Source organism: Podarcis vaucheri, assembly GCF_965113315.1.
Source record: "Podarcis vaucheri genome assembly, chromosome: 2".
Classification (NCBI taxonomy): Eukaryota; Metazoa; Chordata; class Lepidosauria; order Squamata; family Lacertidae; genus Podarcis; species Podarcis vaucheri.
The window spans coordinates 84,559,565-84,585,099 of NC_138760.1; the positions used below are offsets into that span (position 1 = coordinate 84,559,565).

Consider the following 25,535-nt stretch of genomic DNA (forward strand, 5'->3'; position numbering starts at 1 on the left):
GGAATCATGTTCAAAATATATAAAACCTACAACTTCAGAAAGTCTGTTCCTACCATTAGATAAGTGCTTCCTTTCACACCCTCACAATCCGGAAATGTGTGAGCTCATCACAAATTAGTGCGAGAATATTCTTGGCATTTTTACCAAACCACACCGTCAGAGGTAACTGAAGTGCTTTTCAGAACATGAATGAACAACTTGGCAACTGCAATAATTATGCAGTAATTATCCTATATAATGTAGAGGATAAACTGCTTGCTTGATATGGATCAGAATTAGACTCCTGACAAAGACAGCAGAAGATTCTAAGCAGGAATAGCAAGCATTGTTTGAGGGCAAAAAATGGCATAAACTGACATCATTTAAATCCAAAGACATGTTTCATATAATCACCCTATATTCAGACAGCTCAGGAAATGTTTATGAAGAGGGAATCCTCTTGCCCTTAGGCTTCATGGAACAGTTTTTGTTCACCAGTATCATTTGAATAATTCAATAAGATGGCCATTGGAATATGGGCACTTGCACCAAAGAGTCTGTACAAATCAGATTCAGAATTACTTACTCCTATTCTGTTTTGTTGAAAATGAGAAAAGCAGGAAATGCTGCAAGAATTTGTAAGTCTGTTCAGTTCAAGCTCCAGTGTTGCAGTGGAGTAATGACCTTCCCCAAGATATCTTGCATGTTCAGGTAAACAGAAGCAAAAACTGATAGTGAAAGGGGAAGCATCAGACGTTGCACTGATGTTGGATGAACATGTTGAGGCAGCCCAAGTGGTCAGTGTGACTACTTTCTTTCTCAAACGCATTGTATTTTAATTCCAAGCATACTTTCAGCTGTTGCCTTTCTATACAACAGTGGAAAACATGGCTCATAGCAAAATCACAACGTATTGTTACAAGGTTTTGGCGTTTCCATTTTTATTTTCTTCTTCGTTTTATTTGAGTCAAACCCTTAGAATAAGTTCCAGATCTACTTAGTACATTCCTACTCCACCCTTTCTGTAAATTATGAGGTTGACACCAAGAAAATCCACATGTAATTAACAAGAGAACAATGTAGCAATAAAACCAAAGAATGAATATATACAAAAAATCTGCAGCTAATTAAAAATAAAAAACAGATTAGAAACACATATTAAAAGAAAGAGAAGCAGGGGGAGGGGAATTAGCCCTGTAAACCAACATGGCTCTTACGTTCTATGTCTTGTTGCCTGTGTGTCTTCTGGAATTCCCCAGAGGGATCTGGCTAGGCACTTTGGGAAACAGGGTGCAGGGATGGGTGGCTTTTGGGGTGTGATAGGATTGGGGAAGGGCACAGGCCAGGATGGAGAGGCTGCATGGAATCTGTAGGGAGAAGCAGGATGGTTTAAAGAAGATAGAGGGGTGTGTATAGCAGAGAGAAGAATTATGTGCGATAAGCAGCATACAGGCAACTCCTAATCTTCCCACCCTGACTCACCTCCATGTCCAAACACCCCATGAGCACCCTACAAGCTACAGACTTGCCCTTTCCATTGGGTGCACAACCCCGTCCAGAAGAGGTCACCCAGGTCGCAAGACTTGCAACACATAACATCTCTTGGAGGTTTTAAAGCAGAGGCGGGATGCCCATCTGCCATGGATGCTTTTGTTGAGATTCCTGCATTGCAGGGAGTTGGGCTAGATGACCCTTCCAACTCTACAATTCTATGATTCTATTAAATGGATTGCGTGCCCAAAACATTATTTCATAATGTTGTATTGCTGGTCAAGTTGCTGAAAAAGAACAGCTCTTTCTGGCAATAAGATGGAGCAGGGTTTGAAATGATTAATGCAACCTGGACTCATTTCATCAAATGATGAATACTGCTGTGGTGAATTCAGTATTTTTAAGGTAAAAAAGAAAGAAAGACTAATGCAAACTTCTTGAAGAAGTAGTTCAAAATTTATGGCGAATCAGGGGAAGCAGTTGTGCAGTTAACTCCTGCTTCTGCTGTCTATGGTGAGACTGTAACGCCTAAAGGAGGCTGGCTTTTCTTGCAGTTGAGTTGCAGATGTTGTGAGCTCCAGGAGCTCTTGTTAGGAATTCATAGTCCGCATGGACAACCCTCGTCTCCTTGTTTCTCCTTGTTTTGAGCTGCTCTGGGAACACATTGTGACACTGTTGTTTCGTTTCTAGGGCTGTAGTTACTTTCCTTTCCCATTAGTGCAGAAACTCATAATATCAAATATATTTATAAACACAACGTATGGTTGCTAAACATCTCCCAGTAAGATTCTGAATAGACTCAAGAAAAATGATTAGTTTTCACCGTGGAAAACATTGTTTTTGGGGTGAGCCCATTACAGTTGTGGTTTGGGAAGTATGGTACCATTCCTGGGTCATGACAGATGCTTTCACATCTTTGCTACTGTATTTCTCTACTTAATACCTTTCCTGTTGAGCTCCAGTGCAGCAGTGGCATCCCACCTCACACACTACAATCATCCCTTTCTAGGACTGGAGTTCACTGTGCTCTCAGTGATGCCACTGGGAGAATTATTATTGATTTCATTTCAACAGTTAATATGTAGCTTAATTCCATACTCTATAAGCAGTGCACAGTAAGGTTGCAAAAGATGCAATATAGATAAAATCAGTTAAAATAAACCATAAAAACTTTCTTGAGGTGCCTTTTGAAATACAAAGGTCTCCACCAAGTGCCAGAAGTTCAGCTAAGAGGTGGTCTATCTTAACTCAGCCAGGAAGGTGTTCTTCAGCACTAGACCCATAATAATGAATGTGTGGTTCCTGGTGGATATGAGTTGCATGTCTGTGCCATGGGAGGCCTACTGACAGGGAACTAAGGAATCAAGCAGTCCTTAAGGTATCCTGGAACCCAAGTTGTTAAGGGCGTTGTTGTCAATTAATATAAGAATGATGGGCCTGAGGGACTTCTCCTATATTTTCTTCCATCATAACAGTATTGGTGACAATGACTATGTTGGTGAGGGGCATACAGAGTTGGGGTTAGGGGCCCAAGAAAACAAGGGGAAATGCCTGGTCAGATTCCCAGATTCTTTTCATTTTCTGTGCCTCCTGGTGTCCCATGGACCTTCTGGTTCATGTCTGTCACAGCATTTAGGGCCTAGTGAAGGTCCAGCTATGAGGAGTTGCTGCCATCAAATTAGTTTGGGTCAGGGACAGGGACCCACGCCAGAATTGCCAAACTGAGACCATTTTGACTGTCAAATTCAGATTCCAAAGGGATCAAAATATAGTATGTTCACCCCTCCCCCATCTGAAGTTTAATTTGAAATTTAATGTGTGTGTGTATCAACTTGAGAAACTGCTTCAAATTGACACACACACACACACACACACACACACACAGGCAGCCTTCCAGGGCAAAAGCCTTCACACACAAGGCAGTTTCCACAAAGTAAAATACAGTATACAAAAGCAAAATTATAGACACCATAAATACATTCCATGATCAAATATAGGAATGTTAAATCTGAAGAAGAAAGAACTGTGTATTTGTCTGCCAACTATTAATTTTTTTTAAAAAAACCAAGGCTTCTAAAATAAATAAATAAATACCAAATGTTTTCAAAATATTGCTTTTTATTTTACTATGTGTATATTTTATGAATAGATAAAAAGGCCACTTTCTTGTTTCTTTTTTTTTTAAGGGGTAGTGAGGGGAGGCAAAAGACAGAGAAATGAAAAACATGCATCTTGGAATTGGGTGTCTATAGCGCTTGGACGAGATATTATGATTAATTTTATATGTAGCTTTCCAGATGTTGGAATTTTATCCCATTTTAAAACTATCTCTAATGTCTAACAGGATATGTGCAGAGTATAGCCTTTAACAAAGTTCTCTTTCATAAACCTAGGCTCTAGTTGCAAAACAGAATCCAGGGAAATATTTCTGACCAGGAGCTGAGTGAGCAGAAATTCCAAAGGGGGGAAACGCACGAGAGAGAAAGAGCGAACCCAATAAAAGGCTGGATTTTTGCTGCACTTGTTTTGGAAGATTATGGATAGGCACCGAGTGCTACATTTATGCTCGCTGAACACAGCCCTCTTGCTGCTTATTTGGATTGGCATCTCCAAAGCTCAGAAGGATTGCACAGGTGTGGAGTGTAAGCAGCTGGAAAATTGCATTGAGGAAGTGCTTGAGCCGGACGAGTGCTGCGCCTCTTGTCTCCAGCATGGCTGCACCTGTGAAGGCTATCAGTACTATGACTGTGTGAATGTCGGTTTTGTCAACGGCAAGGTCCCCGAAGGGCAGTCTTACTATGTCGACTTTGGAAGCACAGAATGCTCCTGTCCCAAAGGGGGCGGCAAAATCAGCTGCCAGTTTATGCTCTGTCCAGACCTTCCGCCCAACTGCATCGATGCCGTGCTGCCCGCGGACGGGTGCCCTCAGTGTGGGAGAATCGGCTGCCTCCATGAAGAGCAGAAATACGCAGCAGGACACACGTTCCACATGCCTCCGTGCAAGGTTTGCCACTGCCCCAATTCGGGAGGGGATCTCATGTGCTACCTGCTCCCAGACTGTAATGAATCCACATTAAACCCTCATAGCCCATCCGATACCGGGGACACCGAACCAGAACGGCACTATGATGATTCCTATAGTTATGACCAGGAGGCACCAGAAGGAGACACCACTCAGGTAGAGCCACCTAAGAAGTTCTACAGTTATTCGGCTCATACAGAGCAAGAGAGCATGGGCCAAGAGCAAAGTGAGGATTATGATTACCTTGCAAGCAGCAGTGTTACTCCTCCGTCACTAACTCACCCTGCTTCAACGACAGAAGCTTTGCCACCCACAACCACAGTTGCTCGTGTTCTGCAGTACCCTGAAACTAGTCGCGCCACTGAAAAGAGTGAGGAAAGGATTTATACGACAAGCACGGTATCAACCCCCAAAGCACGGCAAAGGCATCATCGAACAACCATTGCTAACAGCGTTAGAAAGGAACAAGCTGCGGTTACAACTGAGAGGCCCAGAAATATGGCAGATGTGGAGAGGAGAAAGCCAGCCAACAGGGAGAGGAATGAGCAAGAAGAAAATGCCCGCTTCAAAATCAAGCTAAACATGAAGAAAGACAACAAGCAGAAAGAAAACAGGTTGTTGGTCTTACAAGAGTCCAATATGACTCAATCGCATGGGCTAAACTCTTTGCAGGAGAAAAATGAGGAAATTAAGTTCCCCAAGGTCAAGTTCAATCCAACACAACCATCTCCCATTGCACTGAAAGAAGACAACAATAGGATATCCTTAAAACAGCCTCAGACTCTTTATCATTACACATCTGAAGAGGACATAGATCCCAACTCTGTTCAGACTTCCCCCAAGTTATCAGAAGGTAAGATTTTGTATTCAAAACCGATAAATCAGATTTTGTATTCATAACATTAAATGTTTCAAAAGAAATAGAGCAGAATATTGGTTTTGCCTGCCTTGTATGATGTCAAACATAGCTCTAATCTTCAAAACTATCGACTCAATTCTCAGTGAGTGGCCTCAATCAATGGTCAAGTCTTTGTTCCATTGTGGCCTATTGTTTTATTAGAACTATTTCTCAGAGTGAGAAGTTTAACGTCTGCATTATATATATATTTAAAAAAAACAAGCATGAATAATTGTTCGCTTTTGTAGAACTTTCATTATTGTATTCCTATCCACTCTACTTTCCTTCATAGATTGTTCACAGTGGCCCAGTTCACACATCAGCCTAGTAAAACCACCAGAGGAGGGTGGCACCAGAGTATGGCCTATGAGTGGGGTATGGCCTGGGCAGAGTCCTGATGGCTGGATAGTGAGGCATGGTGGGGCACATTTGGTCCCTGAGCATGATGTACAGTAAACCATGGCTTATGTCTTACCATAGAGGTTGCTAATATGTGGCCCTCCAGAGGTTGGAGGTTTGACTACAAGTCCCATCTACCCTTGACCACTGCTTATGCTGACTGGGACTGATGGGAGTTGGAGCCACCAACATCTGTAGGGCCATAGGTTAGCCATACTGTTGTATGGAATCTGGCCAGTGCTATCTATTGTTATAGAGATGTTCAGTCTGAGAAACTATTCACCTGGTTATAAATATCTGGTCAAAATGCTAAATGATGGCCTTTTAAAAATAATGTTGCTAGTAAACCTAGTGGCAAGCAAGTTGCTTATAGAAAGTTAAGTCAATCTCCATATACTGTTGAATTTGGAACATACTATCTGTTGTGACATTTCTATGCATTATGGGATATCCTCTCAATATAAAACACAATTTCTCATGAACTGTGTAGAGGGAGTATCTGACAGATATGCAGATCTGTTCATGAGCTATTTGTTACCGGTAATTAATGTTAGCTAAATGGTTGCAATTCTAAGTGGTTACAATGTTTTGTGATTAGCCTCTACAGTGTGTCAGTCAAAATGACCATTTGCCGTAGTGGCTTACCATAGTACACACAAAACTCCCTGTTATCTGTAGCATCTAGCCATGAGCTGGTGGGTATTTCCTTTTGTTAGTGATATGAAGTGTGGCAAAGTAGAAAAGAGGTAAAGGTTGCCTTATTACTACATGACTGTGCACTGATGACAATCTGTTACTGATACGGCTGTAGGTAACCTCCACCCAGTGCATTTGAATAAAGTAAAGTGCATATACATATGTCTGTGCTATAGAATACTTTGTGGAACTGCAAAAATAATTTATCAGTGGTAATCCACGGTAATCTAATTTTCCTTAGATTAGTGAAAGCTAAGGCCACTGATGTGAATAGTGACCAATATGTGACACAGTTCAGGTTCATTTTCTGTCAGACTTTATGTCACCTTTATCATGGCATTAACATATTTCTTAATAAGCACACTACCATGTTTATTTGTACCCACATTTAATATCTGAAAAACGTCCAGGAAGCCCTGATTATTTTGGAGGCTTGACTTTGCGTTGCATTTCTTCACAGTAACAATAAGCCATAAAGTGATCCCTTCCTGTTCCCACTCTGATAAGATGAGAACTGAGATCAGATCACAATGGCTCTTGTCCAAAATAAACCATATCCATGATCTAAAGATTGGGACGTCTGCCTCTCCCTTTCCTGCCAATCTGAGAGTCCCCATGCTTGTGTTTCTCATTTGTTTTGTTGCCAATGCTGACTTAATCAGTCACGATTGCCACCCTAATCAGACGGAGACCTTATATGTTCCAAACTGTGGTAAAATAATATCCTGAACTAGGTCAAATAGCCTAGTGCCAAAAAGATAAAATGCATTCATTTGTACAGTAAATGGGCTGTATTTCTGGCTGGTGTTAAAGTTGGGAAGTTGCCACTTAACGACTTACTGGAAATCAACGCACGCAAGTAAAGGAAAGTAAAGATTCAGGTTTGTATCCAACTAAGGTTGGAACTAGATATAGTTTGGAACATGTTATTGCCACCAAAGCAGCAGCCTTGTTTGTCCTGTACTTCTCATTCCCGTCAAGAACCTGTGCTATTATAAAAGACATGATGGCATGTCACAACGCTGGGAGTGTCCCTACCCCTGCAAGCAGCATCCAATGTAGCATGAGGGGATGGGGTATAGCATGATGACATCATGTCAGACATTACTTTGATGTTTCCAGGGGAGGGGAGAAGCAGGAGGAGACATGGAGAAGGAAATCATCAGGGTTGAGGCATAGTTGGCCACTGAGTAGAGGTCAGGAACCAAGAGTCAAGCAGAAGATCAGAGATGAGAATTCAGAGCAGTAGAACAAGTTGAGAATCAGAACTAGACAGGCATAATATAGACTACTGTTGTCTAAACAAAGCCCCAGCCTAAACAGGAAGTCTCTATAGCATGGGTAGGCAAACTAAAGCCCAGGGGCCGGATGTGGCCCAATCGCCTTCGAAATTCGGCCCACGGACGCAGTGGCGTAGCATGGGGGGGTGCAGGGGGGGCCGGCCGCACCGGGCGCAACATCTGGGGGTTAGGGTTAGGGGGCGCAAATCCATGGGTTAGGGGGCGCAAATCCACGGGTTAGGGGGCGCAAATTACTTGCCTTGCCCCAGGTGCTGACAACCCACGCTACGCCACTGCACGGACGGTCTGGGAATCAGTGTGTTTTTACATGAGTAGAATGTGTATTCTGCTCTGGTCAGACCTCACCTGGAGTACTGTGTCCAGTTCTGGGCACCACAGTTCCAAGAAGGACACTGACAAACTGGAACGTGTCCAGAGGAGGGCAACCAAAATGGTCAAAGGCCTGGAAACGATGCCTTATGAGGAACGGCTAAGGGAGCTGGGCATGTTTAGCCTGGAGAAGAGGAGGTTAAGGGGTGATATGATAGCCATGTTCAAATATATAAAAGGATGTCACATAGAGGAGGGAGAAAGGTTGTTTTCTGCTGCTCCAGAGAAGCGGACACGGAGCAATGGATCCAAACTACAAGAAAGAAGATTCCACCTAAACATTAGGAAGAACTTCCTGACAGTAAGAGCTGTTCGACAGTGGAATTTGCTGCCAACGAGTGTGGTGGAGTCTCCTACTTTGGAGGTCTTTAAGCAGAGGCTTGGCAACCATATGTCAGGAGTGCTCTGATGGTGTTTCCTGCTTGGCAGGGGGTTGGACTCGATGGCCCTTGTGGTCTCTTCCAACTCTGATTCTATGATTCTATGTGTCCTTTTATTCAAAATGCATCTCTGGGTTATTTGGGGGGGGCATAGGAATTCGTTCATTCCCCCCCCCAATATAGTCCAGCCCCCCACAAGGTCTGAGGGACAGTGGACCGGCCCCCTGCTGAAAAGGTTTGCTGACCCCTGCTTTATAGCCTCTTTCCGGCAAAGAAATCAGTGGCAAGCCTGTTACTCCAGCACCTTGAGATGCTTTCTTCCTGGTGCCCTTCCGATGTTTTGTTGGCCTGCAACTCTCATCAGCCCCAGCCAGCATGGTCAAGGATGATGGGAGCTGTACTCCATGGACAACTGGAGGGCACCAAATTGGCTACTCCTGCCTCAGGGAGACACTCTCTGGTCTGTAACCCTTCTGGCTCACCACACAGGGCAGCTGTGCATAGAACTGCATGTCAGCATCTGACTTGATTTTGGGGGTAGTTTTGTTTAGTCTTTACCATGAAAACTTCTTCTACAGCACTGTTTCGTCATCAGCATGTTAAAAAGGTGTTTCTTTCATACGCACAGTATGTATACACTCAATCTTAAGCAGCACTGCCATGTGATGAACAGTGTAAAGCCCTCCCTGCTGCCACACAGCCCCCCAAGTGAAGCAGCCTGCCTACAGTCACGTATACCTAAGTGTGCAAGGGGCCTGGTTCATGTTATTCTTGACCCACAAAAAAGTAGGGGGATTTATGTGAACTAGGCCTCTGCCTGATGGGTATCTCATAGAGGTTCATAGTGGGTGTAAGATACACACATGGCTTTTCCACTTAGACATAGTAGTGCAGTTCTGGAGTGACTGCATTAACCAAAGTAAACACATGGTTATTTTTCTGGATAGCACGAAAGGAAAACAGCAAATGTAGTTGGGTATAAAGTGTTAGCAAATCTCAGTGAATCTAAAGTTCACAGAGAAATATAAATTGGTACATAAGGAAGAAATGGATGCACTTTCTGGCACTGAAAACATCCATTACCACTCTCACATTTACAGGATCTTGAAATAGCTCTGAGCGCTAGAACTAAGTCATTCAACTCTTTCAGTTTCCTCCATTATATTACAATCATGGCTCCAAGGTAGCCGCGATGACTAATTTTGGCATCATTTGAAAAGTATCTGGTGATGTTTTGTGGATATTACTTTTGCTGACACAGACTGGATAGGTTTTGTGACAGCACCAGCAAATTTTCAAAACCATAGACTTGAACCATATGTTTTTTTAAAAGGAAGGCGGAGGTTGCCAGTGCCTGAAAAAGTGGGAGTTCTTAAGTCCCACCTAACCAATCAAGCTATCATGTTTTCTGTCAGTTCTATACACTCAAACTTAGTCATAAAGCTATCCTTCATCTGTATTCTACTTACATGGGTCCTGCCAGCCATGATAGCTAAATAGAATATTGGGTGCTGAAAACACAACAGTGGAAGACCATCACCCCATTTTAAAGTTCTGTAGATGAAGGTAGGAGGACAAAAGTTTGGTGGTAGAACATCAACCTTGCATACAGAAGGTTCCAGGTTCAAATCCTGGAATGTCCCCTGTCTGAAATCCTGGTATAGACACAGATTGGAATAGATAATATTGCGCTAGATGGACTGGTGGTCTGCCTTAGAATCATAGAACTGTAGAGTTTGAGGGGACACTGAGAGTCATCTAGTCCAATCCCCTGGAATGAAGGAATCCTCCTCACAGCCTTCCCTGGGTGGGCTCGAACCACCAGCCTTCTGGCTACCAGTTGTGTCACCTGAGGCCTAGATACAAGGCAGCTTTCTATATTCCTATACGTTTGGCCGACCTCCGTTAACAGTGTACTGTATGGAGACAAGTGTAGGGCTGCCATACGTCCAGAATTTCCCAGATATATCGGGATTTGCCCATTGAAAATAGCGTAGAGGCGGAATTTTCAGAATTCAGTGGGTTTTTTTGTTTTTGTTTTTTAAAAAAAATCTCAGCTTTTTGAAATATGGCAACACTTCTTCAAAACCATGGACTACAGGATCCAGGTTTGGCCCTTAGCCAGAGAAGACTTTATATTTGAACACCAGCACTTTAAACCATGCTTAGTAGTGAACCAGCAGCCAGCAAAACTGGTGAGAGATGCTCTCACCATCCCATTCCAGTTAAAATTGTATCAACAGCAGCAATCTTGAAAATTCTGGGCAATCTTCAAGGGCAGTCCCATACCGTAGTCTAAATGGGCCACTAGCAGAGCTTGGATAGCTATGGCTAGACTTCGTATGTAACCCTTCTTATTCAGGTAGACATGAAACTAGTGCAGCAGCTGCAAAAGACCGATGATCAGAGCTGCACAAATGACAGGAATCAAGGCATTTGTTTTCCATTTTCCCTTTGAAAATAGGTGATATTGACACACTTTTAAAACAAGCAGACTGCAAAGGATCTAAAAAAGCATCTCATAATTAGGAATGTCTTCTGTCATTGTTGGGAGTGGGACCAAATTACTGCCTGGTAATGATAGTCGCTTTAATTGGGGGTAATAGTGACTCATATGAGTGCATCCATATGTGTTTCATGATTAAACACACATGTTGAGGGTTTTTTCCTTGGTAACTCCTTGAGCTAGTATGAGTGGTGAGTTTGAAAGAAAATTGACAAGCTGGGAATGGGGGGGGGGAATGGGATTGTTAAGACCACATCTAATGTGAAAGTTAGTGCAGATGCTGGAATTGCCTTCCAGTGCCTTCCAGAAACCCACAGTTACTCACTGACAAAAAGCAATGAGATAATTGTTTTAAAGAGGGCAGTTGTTAAGCTCTCTCTTTCTCTCTGTTGGTTTAAGCAAGGTGAAATTGATTAGCCACTTCTAAATTAATGGTTTCCAAAGTCAGTGAAGAAGGTGGTCTGTTTAATAATTCTGATGACAATACAACCATGCAGGGGGCTTTGAAATTTCTCAGGTTCACAGACGTTTAATGGGTGGATACATTTTTCAGCTCAAAGGTTTGCGATGGAAAAGTATTAGCAACCACAGAGCACAGTGTGGTGTAGTCATTAGTGTCAGAGAAGGTTCTGAGAAATCAGGAGTCATAGCTCCACTCAGACAAGAAGTTCACTGGGTGACCTAGGGCCAGTCACTGGGCTCTGCTGTATTGGTAAAGAAAAAGCATTTTATATGTGTTGTATATGCGATACAACACTGTGACACCAGATAGCGCTGTGGAGTCCCATCTTTCTCTACCGGATTTTCCTGTATGAGCTTACAACGCGTTTAACTGAATCGCTTCGTTGACATGTCTGGATCCACCCACTGTCTCTCAGCCTAAACTATCTCACAGGGTTGTTGTGAAAATAAAATGGAGGTTGGAGTGGGCAGGGGAGAGAGAAGGACGCCTGCCACCTTGGAGGAAAGGTAGGATATATAAATGTAAATATAAATTTAAATCACCTAATAACTGAACTTCTGTTAAATCTTATTAATATCATGAGTATAAGCTGTATCAGTATGGGATAGTTCAGTCGGTAGAGCCTGAGATTCTTAAGAGGGTCATGGATTTGAGCTCCACATTGGGCAAAAGACTCTTGTATTTTGGGGGTTGGACTAGATGACCCTGCTGGTCCCTTCCTGCTTTTGATTCTATGAGAGGACATCAGGGTCGGCCATTTGCCCTAGCTGCAGTTCTGTGCAACCCAGTATGATTTATCATGTATACGTCAGGTTGTGTTGCTTATGCATATACAGTATACCACTTTTAAGGGTTATTTAATGGAGTACAACTTGCTTTTGAGTAGACATGGCTAGGATTGCCCTTGGTGGAGTTTTAAATGTTGCATGACTGGTCTCTGCACACACTTATCTGTTTCTGTAATTTTATTCTTGTTTATAGAGCTTGAAAAATCCATGCATGTATTGAAAGTTTACAAAAGAGTTAATCTACATAAATATATAAAGATAAGTTGTATAAGTATGCATGCATGCATGAGGAGACTCTTTTCACAGCAGAAACTTTGCAAAGGTTCAAACAGATGATTATATTTCTCCTAAAGTGGGAAGCAATGCTGATCTTTCTGTTCTTATTATTAAGTTTCCTGGCAAATAATGATAATAATAATTCAGATGTGGTTGATTCCTTCATGCCTTTGGTTAAACATCTGGCTTTACTACTTAAGTTTTTGTTTTTTTTAATGTCTCCACTTTGGTATTCAGTTTTCATCTTCTGAATCATGTGAGCTTTTAACCTGTAGCGTGTCACACCATAACATAATGTAGCTTGGGTTTCCCCTCCCTCTTTTTGTTTCCTCAATTTCCATTTTTCTTTTAATTTGGTATTTTAGTATGGTAAAAGCACACTGTATTATCTCTCTGGAAAGAATAACACTGATGGGCACGGAATAAGTTAAGAGATAATGATTGAAGTAACACTCAGAAAAGGCAATCACAATGCAAACTTTCAAGCAATGCAGGAAGCTAATCACCCAAAGCAGTGAAAGCAAATTGCCCTTTGTTTGTTCAGGTGGGCTGATCTGAGACAATAGAGACAAATCAAAGCAAGAAGTTCTGGAGATAATGGGGATGATCTGCATCCCAGCGAAGTCAGTGGCGAAGCTGCCATTGGTGGATGACACCCAATGGAATCAGTGCCAATGCTTGTAGCAAGGAAGGGCGAAAGAACCTGGTGACCACCTGCCACATCCTAGCTAAAGGATTGCCCTTGGAAAAAGGAGCATTGGGAGTTGCCTATTACTGAGTCAAATCAGTGGTCCATCTAGTGCAGTATTATCAATACAGTATGACTGACAATAGTTCTCCAAGGTTTCAGGCTGGGATTGTACTAGGGACCATCTGATTGTAAAGTGGATGCTCTGTCCTTGAGCTACAACTCTTCCCTTAGGTCAGGTACCAGCGATGAAAGGAAATGCAAGATCTCAACATAAAACCCATGTTTTATGTCACACTCACACATTAGCCAAAGATAACATTGAGATACCATCCCTGCCCCACCAAAACCCATAGATGACAAAAAAGTACCAAAGGTTGTTTTCCATAAAATATACATTTAGACTCTTAAATACACATGCAAAGTAGATTTGGGCAAGATTATAGCTAGCTATGGACAAGGGTGGCGCTGTGGGTTAAACCACTGAGCCTAGGACTTGCCGATCAGAAGGTCAGCGGTTCGAATCCCCATGATGGGGTGAGCTCCCGTTGCTTGGTCCCTGCTCCTGCCAACCTAGCAGTTCAAAAGCATGTCAAAGTGCAAGTAGATAAATAGTTACCGCTCCAGCGGGAAGGTAAACGGCGTTTCCATGCGCTGCTCTGGTTCGCCAGAAGCAGCTTAGTCACGCCACATGACCCGGAAGCTATACACCGGCTCCCTCGGCCAATAAAGCGAGATGAACGCCGCAACCCCAGAGTCGGCCACGACCGGACCTAATGGTCAGGGGTCCCTTTACCTTTACCTACAGCTAGCTATACGTGACAGCAAAGTTTCCTGGTGACCTATACAAACCTCCTCATCTCAAGGATTTGGCTGCTCCAAAACAAATACACCTGATCTCTCTTATTCTGGGAGGCAGGCAAGTCAGAAAAGGAAGCAGGATGACAGGAGCCTGTGGCATGACTTAAGGAGCTGAGAAGAGACACCCCAGAGTGGCTTTATAAAGTCTGTCTAAAAATAAGTATTGTCTCCCAGGGTTGTCAGTCGGGGGGGGGGGGGAGGTTGTTAGGCAAGCACTGCAACATGCCTGAGCTGTTTTACTTTTGCATGAGTTTTGAATGCATTTTCCTCCAACCATCCTGCCCACCCTGACTGTCTTACCCTGCAACTGTAGGTAGTAGCATCCAGTGGTGGCTGCTCAGTGCTTCCTGTAGCTCCCTTCTTCATTTTCCTCCTGATACATCTCCTGCTCTCCCTATCCCACCTGAGCTTAAGGGGCAAAGGTTGCAGTCCCTATCCCACTGCTGTGATATTTTTTTAAAAAAGCCAGTGGGACAGTGTGGTACCTTCCTGGGAAATGTGGTCTTTGCAGGATGCCTGACATACCGGTATTTTAAGAACCATGTGAAAGCTACATTTGCTAGAGCATGCATCTCTTCATTAATGATGTTTCTCACCCCAGGGATGAGAAGATGAGGAAGGGTGCAAGAAAGACAGCAAGAGAGAGAAAGCTCCTTCTTTTCTGCACCACAAAGTCCTTTATGTGGGAGACAGGTGGAGAGTTCTTTCACGGCTTAGGTAAAAAGGAACTGAGTTTAGGACAGAACTGATCACCCTTATACTGAAGGCCAACTTTGCAAATCAACAACATTCATATTAGGAGCCTAACTATTGCAAAACTTTGTCAGCCTCACTAGTTCTCAGTGTAAAAAGGACATGAACATACAGCTAGAAACAGAAAGTTATGCTAGATGAGGAAAACTATGTCTTGTTCTTCAGGAAGGTGAATGGATTGACTTTTTAGTACCAAGGATCTAGTTGATTTTGACCTATTTGCCAACAAAATATTTTCCCCCATTTGGTAGTGTTCTTGGCTTGGTATTTGGCCAGGTTCACATGAACCTTGCAGATTGCTTAAATCAACTATTCTTTGCTTACAGATCCTTGTGACATGGTGTACCTCTAGGTCTTCAAAATGTTCTTTAGCTATGGCCATAGATGTAAGCAGAGAACATGTGTGATTTGTTGAAGGTATGAATTCCTATAGTTATGGTCCTTGTAATTGGCAGGCCCTCTCCCTTTCTCCATACAGATCCATCCAGTAAATACAAGATCATTGACTTTTATGGGAAAAGTAAAAAGGAAACCAATGTGTGCATGAGGGGCACATTTAACTCCAGATCCTGCCATCCCCAAAGTCCTGGGTTAGAAAGAATGCTCCCCATCAATGCTACAATTTTTAAAACAAAGGAAAAAACAAAACACTCCATCCGCTTCCTCCAGCTAATCTTATTTCTACTCCTTCCCAATATTTCCATCTCCCTCTTTTCTTCCAAGCTGTGCCCAGTTTCACCTCCATGCCTTGGTGGCCGTGTTTGGGTAGGTGAGCTTTGCTGTGTTACATTCCTGGAAGATATGTCTACCTAGAAAGGGCATTCCTTAGAGCATGGGGCTGCCATCGTATATCCTGACAGTTTGATTACTTTGTTTTCTACTGCTCTACCTTCTAAGAGAACTTCCTTCCTTCCTTCCTTCCTTCCTTCCTTCCTTCCTTCCTTCCTTCCTTCCTTCCTTCCTTCCTTCTTTCTTTCTTTCTTTCTTTCTTTCTTTCTTTCTTTCTTTCTTTCTTTCTTTCTTTCTTTCTTCAAATTCTTGTCTGTGTTGCTGTATCACTCGTGGAAACATTTTAAATACATCTGTTTTGCCTATATTCAGACCCATCCTTTCCACCCCAGCAATACATTAGCCTTTCTGCTGTTCCCAGAAGGAAAAAATGCTAATTAGTACATTCCATGAGGATTTGTTGGGAACATTCAGAGTGAAGTACAAGTAGCTACTCAGCTCAGAAGGCATAAATTACTTGAGCACGTTTACAACCAAAAGAGTGGGAGGCAAGACTGACTTTGGCTTTATTCCGTTCCTTGCTTGGTGCATTAGTATTGCTCCAACCTTGTAAGTGTCACAAGAGTAATAAAAAGGGGTAGTTATTGCCATGCCATATGTCCTCTTTCTCCATCCTAAAAAAGTCATGAACAAAGTTGAGAAGATAGAACAGCTTAGAAGAATTGTTCTCAAGTTTTATTACAGCTTTCCCATCATTTCCTATATGTTTTCCCACAAGACAATGGGTGTTTGTTTGTTTGTTTGTTTTGATCAGCAGAACTTGTTTACTCTGCTTGGTTATATTGCTTTAATTTAGGATTGCGTGTACTTGGAACAATCTTAAAAGCAACCAACTAATTTTACTTGAATTGCATTCATTACAATGGAAGAAAATACTGGTTGCACATCATGGTGAGCCATAAAGAAATGGCCTACCCTGGCAGCATGCAAAACCTCTGCCAAATGACCCCTGTTTTACTCCATCCTTTCTGGAGCTGCACACAACAAATTGAGAACCTCAGTGTGCAAACCAGGGCCTGTTGTTTATCCCAATCTGCATTTTGAAAGTGCAAAGCAAAACTCTTCCCCATCACCAAACAAAGTGTGAGCACTGGTTTGCATGTTGCAGTAAGCCAAAGTCCGTGGTTAGTTGCTTCTGGCTCCAGGAGCAAAAGGATGGAGTTGAATCACCAGAATTAACTAGCATGCTGTCCATTCACAGAAAGCCATGGTGTATGTATGTATGGTTTATTGGGGATGTGTGAATGTGTTCCATGGTTCATAGAGCTCATCCACACATTGCATCAGTATATTTCCCCTGTATCAGAAAGAGTGAAAATGAAAAATAAAATAAAAATTGATTCCCACAAATGTCTGCAAGAGTTGAAATGCAGTCCTTGCATATCTCTGACCATCCCACTCCCTGTGCTGGTATAGAGTACCCACACAGCACGACTGACACGTCTTCCATTACTCTGAAATATGTTCAGTATGAGACTTGGATAGACTATATGGGAAAAGAATATACTATGAATGCGGGAAATGCCTTTCTGGGTGCCTTTTGTTTTGTTTGTGGATGGCAATCAATTTAGAGATGGAACATAGACAATCCCTCAGTAAAGGAGATGTTTAATTTAATTAACCACCCGCTGTCAAAAACTCTTCCAGCAAAACCAAGCATAATACTGGCAGGAAGACATTATGTAAAATATTTACTCCTGCATGGCTATGTTTTTGTTTTTGAAAAAAATTGATTCAGTGCTTATTCATGTGGTGGATAAAAGCCATACCACATCTATACCAAGGCTGAAATCCTGTGCCTAGGAATTTGTGGAATTGTGCCAAACCGATAGCAGGACTACACCTTCAGCATTTAAACCCATAGTGGGAGGGAGCTGAACTGTTATTATTTCTTCCCCCAAACACTGGGAAATGCAGTTCCACAGCTGCAGTTGTGTAGCCAATAATGCATGGTTGTGTTTCATCGAACAAATGAGATTTGAGTGCACATAGCTCAGGCCAGGAACTGTGTAACACATGCTCACTCCTGAACAAAATCGGCTCTGGATCTTGCCATAGACAATCTCTCTTACCTCTTGAGGGATTCTTAAATGGCAAGCCAAAAGTATCTGATGGTTTTACAAAGGTTTTCAGGTGGGGGAAAGACTTTGTATTTCATTGACTATCACCAGACTGTCTGCTTTCTCCAAGATGAGTTGTCGCCCCCTCCGGTGCCACATATGGCTCTTAGCCAATGCTCTTTGGAGAGATAGAAGTCATTACGTTATCATTCCAAACAGCAAACCTCTATAGCATGTTGACCCCTTCCTGCCTTTGTCAAAAACTCCTGAGGAACCATTGTTCGTAGGGCATTTTTTTATCGTTGATTGTGGAGTGCATGCTTTGAGCCTTTCATTATTGAATTATGTTACATATAAAATGGCAAAGACTCAAGAGCTCAAACTTGGCTGTGTATTTTGCATTGTGACTGCAGAAACCACAAACAGGAATGACAAAGAATTTCCATGTTTTAAAGCTTTTCCTATTTTCTTTTTCAAATTGAAACTTGAAACTTAATTAGGTTGGAGGGAAACTTTCTGCCCCCAAGCATGACTTTAAGTGGTATATTTAGTTGTATAATGCTTAGGAACTTTTTTTTTTTTGGTAAATTACTTTAATTTGTGCAGCAAGCTAATTTGAGAGTGATAATTTGAAGTCCTTAAGATCCCAAAATAAGAGAGTTTCTGAAATGGAAGCCAGTGATGGTTTGAGGCTCCTTCAACATTAAAAGTGACTGTTACTCTTTGTACTAACAATGGCCAGGACTTTGTGCGGGTGCCATGTTAATAAACCATTGTCATTTATAAAATTGTGCAGACTTGTTCGAATAGGGTCTGGTTTCCTAGTTTAAACTTTACATGTTGTAATCTAGGAAAATGAGGTGGGATGGGTCATATCTGTTGGCTCTGTGTCTGGTCCCATACATTAATCTAAGTCTGTGGTAGGGAATATTTTTTTCATCTCTAGGGCCCCGTTTGCTTGCAGATAGTCTTCTGAGACCATAGACCATTGCTGGAAGGGCCAGAGGCAAAGTTTTGCAGAGCAATGGATGTAGCCTGTACCTCTACACAGTAGGCTAAATTCCAGCCATGTGAATGTAAGAGGTTTCTACAAACATCTCAGTCTCTCTATTCAGGCAGGCAAAAGGCATTATCTTAGTTTTAAAACACGCTCTAGCTAGGCAAAAGTCCCCCCAGAGGGTTTTGGCCCGGTTGGTGACAGATGTGGTGTGAGAGTTATTATGGTCTGTTGAGAGTCCCAAGGGCCAGATTAAGAGGGCCATATAAGGTCCCTGGGTCTGAAATTCCCTACTGGTGATTTAAACCTCTATAGACACCATCCACATGTATAGACAAGCCGCACCAAGATTGTTGCTAGGTACGTACTTAAAGTACTAAGGGGCAAAAACAGGGTTGCCAAGTTGAATGAAATGGGGGGGGCAGGTAAGCCCTTCCCACATAATTGATCACATGATGCAGTGCATGCACACCATTTGAATGACAATGCTCATCAACTTGGGGGTGTCAAATATTTTATTGGGGGGCTGTCAGCCTCTAGGAGTTGGCTCCTATGGGCGCAAACCTATAGGGCACAATTTTGTATCACATTAGCATAAAATCAGAAGTCCAATTGAGTTCAATGGGGCTCACTCCCAGGTCAGTGGCTGTAGTCTAAATTAGGGCTAAAGGTTGAGGAATGGATAATCTTATCCACGCACTTGAACAGATCCGAGTTAAAACATCTCAAAATATTAAACTATAAAATATTTAGGCCATCTTTCCTCCTTTCTAGCCCCCTTCCTTTAAAATGTTTATTTCTCATGACACACATTATTTTTCTAAGAGTGCAGAGGGGATGAAAGATGAGAAATTCAATAAGATTAATTCCACTGCTCCCCACCCCCAAGTCTTTAAAATGCCAAGCAACATTCCACCCTCTCCCCACTTCTCCATTGGCCCAAATTGCTAATAAATCACCGCAGACAGCCTTTAATTTCCCAGCAACATCACCATCTCATCTCATTTGATCTTGTTGCAATAATATGTCTCTTCAAATAAAAGCGGCACACAAAAACAGCAGCAAGCCCATTGGCAGGTCAGAGGATTGCATAGTGGCATTTTCAGTTCCAGTGGCAAGCTGTCTTTATTTCTGGGCATGCCAGACAAAGGCAAGCGACAAGGGAAGGGAGGGTGTGTGTGGACAGGAGAACAGTAGAGCACTGCAGAGCTCACCAGGCAGTGGATGATTGATGAAAGATGACTCCCACCAGGAAGTGAGGGTGGGGCCCCTATCCCGGAGACCATTTATTCCTTGAGCAAACTGAAGTTGCAGCTGCTGCCCTTCCTGGTTGTCATGTGCTCCAGTGGCTCGTGACCACATGACTAGGCAGCTGATTAGTGGTCAGACTGGGGCCTGGGTAGGCAGCAGTGGCAGCTGTGAGTTAGGCTCTTGGACCCCAGGCTTGGAAAAGCAGGTGTGGCTATATTGCAACCACCAAGCTACAGTTGGATGTTTCTTGGGGTAGTAAAATGTGGTAGTAAAACCACAAGGATGTAGTGTCAGAAGAAGTAGGCTTCCTTGGGTCAGTTTTTGGCTCAAAAAGCCATGTGGCATTCTTTAAATCTCATTATATTAACATTTTAGCTGGGCGAACAGATACTCCAGTGGTAAATACAACAACAAACAAATAAATTTCTTCAGAAAACACTTTCTGGTCACTTAAATTGCATCACTGGATCATTTTTATTTGGTGTGGGGGGAATTGTCCCAAATGCATTACATTGGCTGGCAAAACACACCTACCTGTAAAATTAAGCTGGGGATATTTTGTGCCCCAGACACTTTTTGTGTATAGAAAGAAAATGGAAATGGGAAATGGCTGAACCCTGAAGATAATATTTCCTACTGTGCAGGTGACAATGTCCTTGAAAGTTTGTTGCAAGTCTACCTCTGTGCAGATTCTGCAACAAAAAGTGCACTGGTGTGGAATTTTACCCCCAGACACCTGGGTTAGATTTTGGGATTTGCTATCACAAGATTTGTCAACACTGCCGACATGGGCTGCCATACGTCCAGATTTTCCCGGACATTTCAGTGATTTCTGCCCAGACACTGCTTACGATATGTCTGGGAAATTCCAGACGTATGGCAGCCTTAATACCCACTATCTCAGATGCCAAAAAAGGGAATTGATGTGTGTGGTGGATAGGACAGTCCATGGATAGGGCTACCAGTGATTTGTCTTTGCTCGGAAAGGAGCAGCAGCAGGAGAGGGCTGTTGCCTTCATTTCCTGCTTGTGGACTTCCCAGCAGTATGCTGTGGGAAACAGATGCTGAACTCACTGGACTGGTCTGATCCAGTTATGTTCTTAACCTTAGATGTCAGAGCCAGCCCTAGGTAGGAAAACCTTATTTCCTCAAGGATTCTAAAAGCCAGGAGTCCATGTCCTCTTTTATCTGTGTCATATTTTGGAAGAGAGGCAGAAAACAGATGGGAGTAAACCATGGGAACTGAGTTTCTCAGCCTTGGGATGTGATGCTGGGAATGGCAAGGACTAAGAGAGCTGGGTTTGTTGCAGAGTTGGTGAGCATGCTTCTTAGGTTGAGAAATGGGAGGCGATATTGTATTAGAGATACATAGAAATGTTGGGGGCTCCTGCAGTGTTTCCTTGAAGCTCAGTTTGTCTAATTACACTAGAGTGGTGCCCTCCAATTACCACCATTCTTGACTGTTGGATGATGTTGTACTGATGGGAGTTGGAGTCCAACACCATCTGGAAGGCACCACGTTGGGGCCCCTTGAGTTTCATTCTTCAATCTCCATATCAAGTAATTTTTAATTCTTCCCATGTCTGTGAACCAGCATTGTTTGCTTGCTAAGCACATGTGGAATCAGTGGGCTGATTTAGAAACACACCACATTTGTCCCTTGTTTTGGGGGAGATCTTGAACTAAAGTTGTAAGAAAAAGAGCAACCTTTATTGAGCTTTGGAAATTTTGAATGGAAGAAGAAGAAGAAAACCTTTGTTAATCTGAAATATATAGCATATTAAGAGTATGAGCACCCTGATCCACTTAAATTTAATATTGAAACAAGAAGCAAATGCTGTCTAAGAGAAGGCATAATGATGACATCAGAGAAGCTCCTTATAATTCTAGATTCTCAGTCAAATCAGATACATCAAGAAACAGAGCTCTGTCTAAACCCATTATTTGGTTAAGATGCTGGATCGAAATTGAGATCTTTATTTGCTCTGGCATGATCCTGAGTGACAGGTAAGGTGGGCTGTCTGGTCAACCGGAGTGAATTATCAAATACTCTCTCATTGGAAACTTAGCTTTATTGCTGAATTTTGCAACTGGAGTTCAGGCACCACATTGCTGTGAATTTAGCCAGGTTAATGAGCCTTTCAGATTTTGTCAGTTCTTTAGTCATTTCCAACTTATTTAGACTGCATCTTGGACCAAATATTTAGTGGCTTCCACCTCCTGTTTCAAAAACATCAAAGCTCCATGGATGATATTATTGTAAGATGTTGATACTGTGTACCCAATATGGAATGATTTCCCATTGAAATCACTTGAATGGCAGGTAATGCCCGATCCTGCAGATAACAACATTTGCTCTTTCCTTGGTTCTGAATCGAAGCCTAGAAATAGTCCCTTTATGCAATTTATGGTAGTTTTATTTTTAAAAAATGAGGCATTAAAGATGTGGGAGACTGCCAAGTTTCTAAAGCCATCAATTACAGTAACAAGTGAACATGCTGTTATCAGTGTGGATTAGTTCAGGTCAGTACTTGGTCTATAATAACAGTTTCGCAAGCTCATTTTTCATTTAAAGACAACATTATCAAGGCTTCATCATCCAGTCATTTATCATGGACAGTAATCAGGGAGATACGATCCATTATTTCATCAGCATACCTTCAAGTAGAGGCTAACAGTATCAATCTATTGCTAGTTCAAACATTTCCTGTAAGGTATGTTTAGTGCAATAAATTTATTAGTACACAATAAAGCCACATCTATAAGGACCGGGTTGTTGTTTTTAGTTACTCAGTTTAGTTCATTATTGGGCCATGGGTGGCGCCGTGGGTGAAACCACAGAGCCTAGGACTTGCCGATCAGAAGGTCGGCGGTTCGAATCCCTGCAACGGGGTGAGCTCCCGTTGCTCGGTCCCTGCTCCTGCCAACCTAGCAGTTCAAAAGCACGTCAAAGTGCAAGTAGATAAATAGGTATCGCTCCGGCAGGAAGGTAAATGGCGTTTACATGGGCTGCTCTGGTTTACCAGAAGCGGCTTATTCATGCTGGCCACATGACCTGGAAGCTGTACGCCGGCTCCCTCGGCCAATAAAGCAAGATGAGCATCGCAACCCCAGAGTCGGCCACGACTGGACCTAATTGTCAGGGGTCCCTTTACCTTTACTTAGTTCATTATTTGTGTCCCCTTTTGTCTATTACAATGATAAAAGTTGCTTGCAATATTAAAAAATAAAGGAAGGGCAATTTAGACAACAACAACTTATTTATACCCCACCCATCGAAACAGTAAAATAACAAGAATTTAATACATCAGTAAGAGAGCAGAACTAAAGCTTCTACCAAATGACAAGATTAAAAATGTAAAGCAAGTACTGTAGATCAGATTAAAAACCAGATGGGATTAAAAAGACTTTACCAGCTGTCTATGGATAGAAAGAGAATCATAACCAGGAGGGAGTTTGCTGATTAAGTGGGATATAAATAATTTAAATAAATAAATCACAGCACCACCACTGAGAAATCGCTCTCTCTTGTTCCTTCGTGTCCTGTGAGTGACAGAAAGAGATGGTTTATGAAGCTGGCTTTAAAGTCCTGGTGTGCTCAAACAGTTTCTGAGAGCAAACAGTTTCTGAGAGGACATATTTATTCTGTAAGCAGATATGTAGGTGGGATAGGTCAATCAACAGAGCAATTCCCACAGTTACATTTCCCTGAATGCAAGCAGGGAAACTTGATCACGTCAGGAAACAAGAAGGTGTAGTAGATCTTCAGACCCTCTTATAGTCCTCATGGCTGCATTTTAGGAAATAGCTATATTAATGCATAGCATGGGTCGCATGAACATGCTCACGTGTTCCTGCTGAAAGAGAGACTTAGCTGCTCTTAAGTAGTGGGGAAATGGCTGTGTGAACTGTCTAGAACAGGGAATGAGACTCTTCTGGAGTCCAAGGGCTGCATTCCCTAGTGGATTCCCTTCTAAGGGCCACAGGGCGATGGCTTTGACGTATCTTTGACAGGAGGCTATATCCAGCTGTGCAAAACCATGTACATCTTACAATCTAGGCAAGCAAGAGGCATTATTCTAGTTCCATCCTGACAAAAGAACTGAAGGGGTGTGTGGCACAGAGCCAGTGAGGGTAAAGCCCCGAGGACTGGCTAGAGATGCCTAGAGAGCTGTATTTGGTTCCTGGGCCTGAAGTGCCAAGCATTTTGTCACATGGTGGACTCAGTGTATAGTTGGAATGCTTGCTGCAATACTTCAGTTGTCTTGCAACTGTTGCTAGAGAAACCTCTTTGCTTCTTGGTTCCCTTGCCTTGTCTCTGGTGATCACAATCTGCTCCCCATCTTTCTGCCTGTGTGACATCTAGCCAGAAGCTCTCCGACTTCTGCTCCTCAGCATCCATTTCATGCTGTTGCTGCTGATGTTGCATTTACAGTGGTACCTCGAGTTGCAAACACCTCAGGTTACAAATGCCTCAGGTTACAAACTCCGCTAACCTGGAAGAGTTACCTCGAGTTGAGAACTTTGCCCCAGGAGGAGAACAGAAATCGTGTGCCGGCAGCGCAGTGGCAGCAAGAGGCCCCATTAGCAAAAGCACGCCTCTAGTTAAGAACAGTTTCAGGTTAAGAATGGACCTCCAGAACGAATTAAGTTCCTAACTAGAGGTACCACTGTACTTCTTCAGATATGCACATCCGAGACAGAGCACAATCAAATAATCAAATTCTGCCTTCCAAGTCCTTATACTTAATTTATTTAAAAAACATACCTCATAGAAATGTACAATAATTATTCTCAAATGTTGCTGTAGCTATTTACCTTGGCTTTGCAAATTCCATAAGGGAATTTCTGTCTTCTGGGCAGAAATAATTTACATGAAGATGCATAAAGCAATGACAAGAAATTAATCCTGTGGTCACTCTTTCAGAGTGCGAACACGGGCTGAATGTAATGAACCAAACTTTGCTTTGAAAAACAGAGCGTTTCTCACACATCCCGTGACAGAAGTCCTTTTCAGTTGTTCTCTCACATGTAATTCCCACCCTCACAGAAGTCTGCTGCAGTCATTGGCTGTGCAGAGTTCTAAATTACAAGAGGACAGCAGAGACCCAGCTGCAAAGGTTTTGCATGACTATATGGTAGTCACTTTCCTGTTTTATACTCTGTAAACTGCTCTGAGGTGTGGTTTTTTTAACAATAAATTTTATGAAATAAATAAATACTAAAGAAATTACAAATATTAAATAAGTAATTTTAAAACATACTATAATCATGTGACTAAAATTACACGCCTGGGTAGCCTTACTGGAACAACAACAATAACAAAAAGTCTTCGCAGGCACTAAAAATAATCCAATGAAAGCATTTGTCTAATATCATTGGCCAGGGAGTTAATGGTTTTTAGCCATGATAAGTCATTGCAACCTCCAGATTCAAGTTTCTGGAAGGGTGCAAAGATCAGTGGGGAGTTCTGACCACCAACTGAGGGGGTTTCCAAAGGCATCTGGTGGTCCATCGTTGGAAAGAGGATGGACTAGATTAAAACTTCATAGAATTATAGAATCCTAG

At 42.4% G+C, this 25,535-nt stretch overlaps 1 protein-coding gene across 1 annotated transcript in view; it reads left to right on the forward strand.

Moving 5' to 3' along the window:
- The window catches only part of FBLN2 (fibulin 2), a 115,379-nt gene that overhangs the window by 16,148 nt on the left and 73,696 nt on the right, over positions 1-25,535 (forward strand). Inside the window, 3 exon segments of the mRNA XM_082211854.1 lie at positions 3,864-3,899; positions 3,902-3,971; positions 3,973-5,345. Of these exon segments, the coding sequence (XP_082067980.1) occupies positions 3,864-3,899; positions 3,902-3,971; positions 3,973-5,345 (1,479 nt within the window).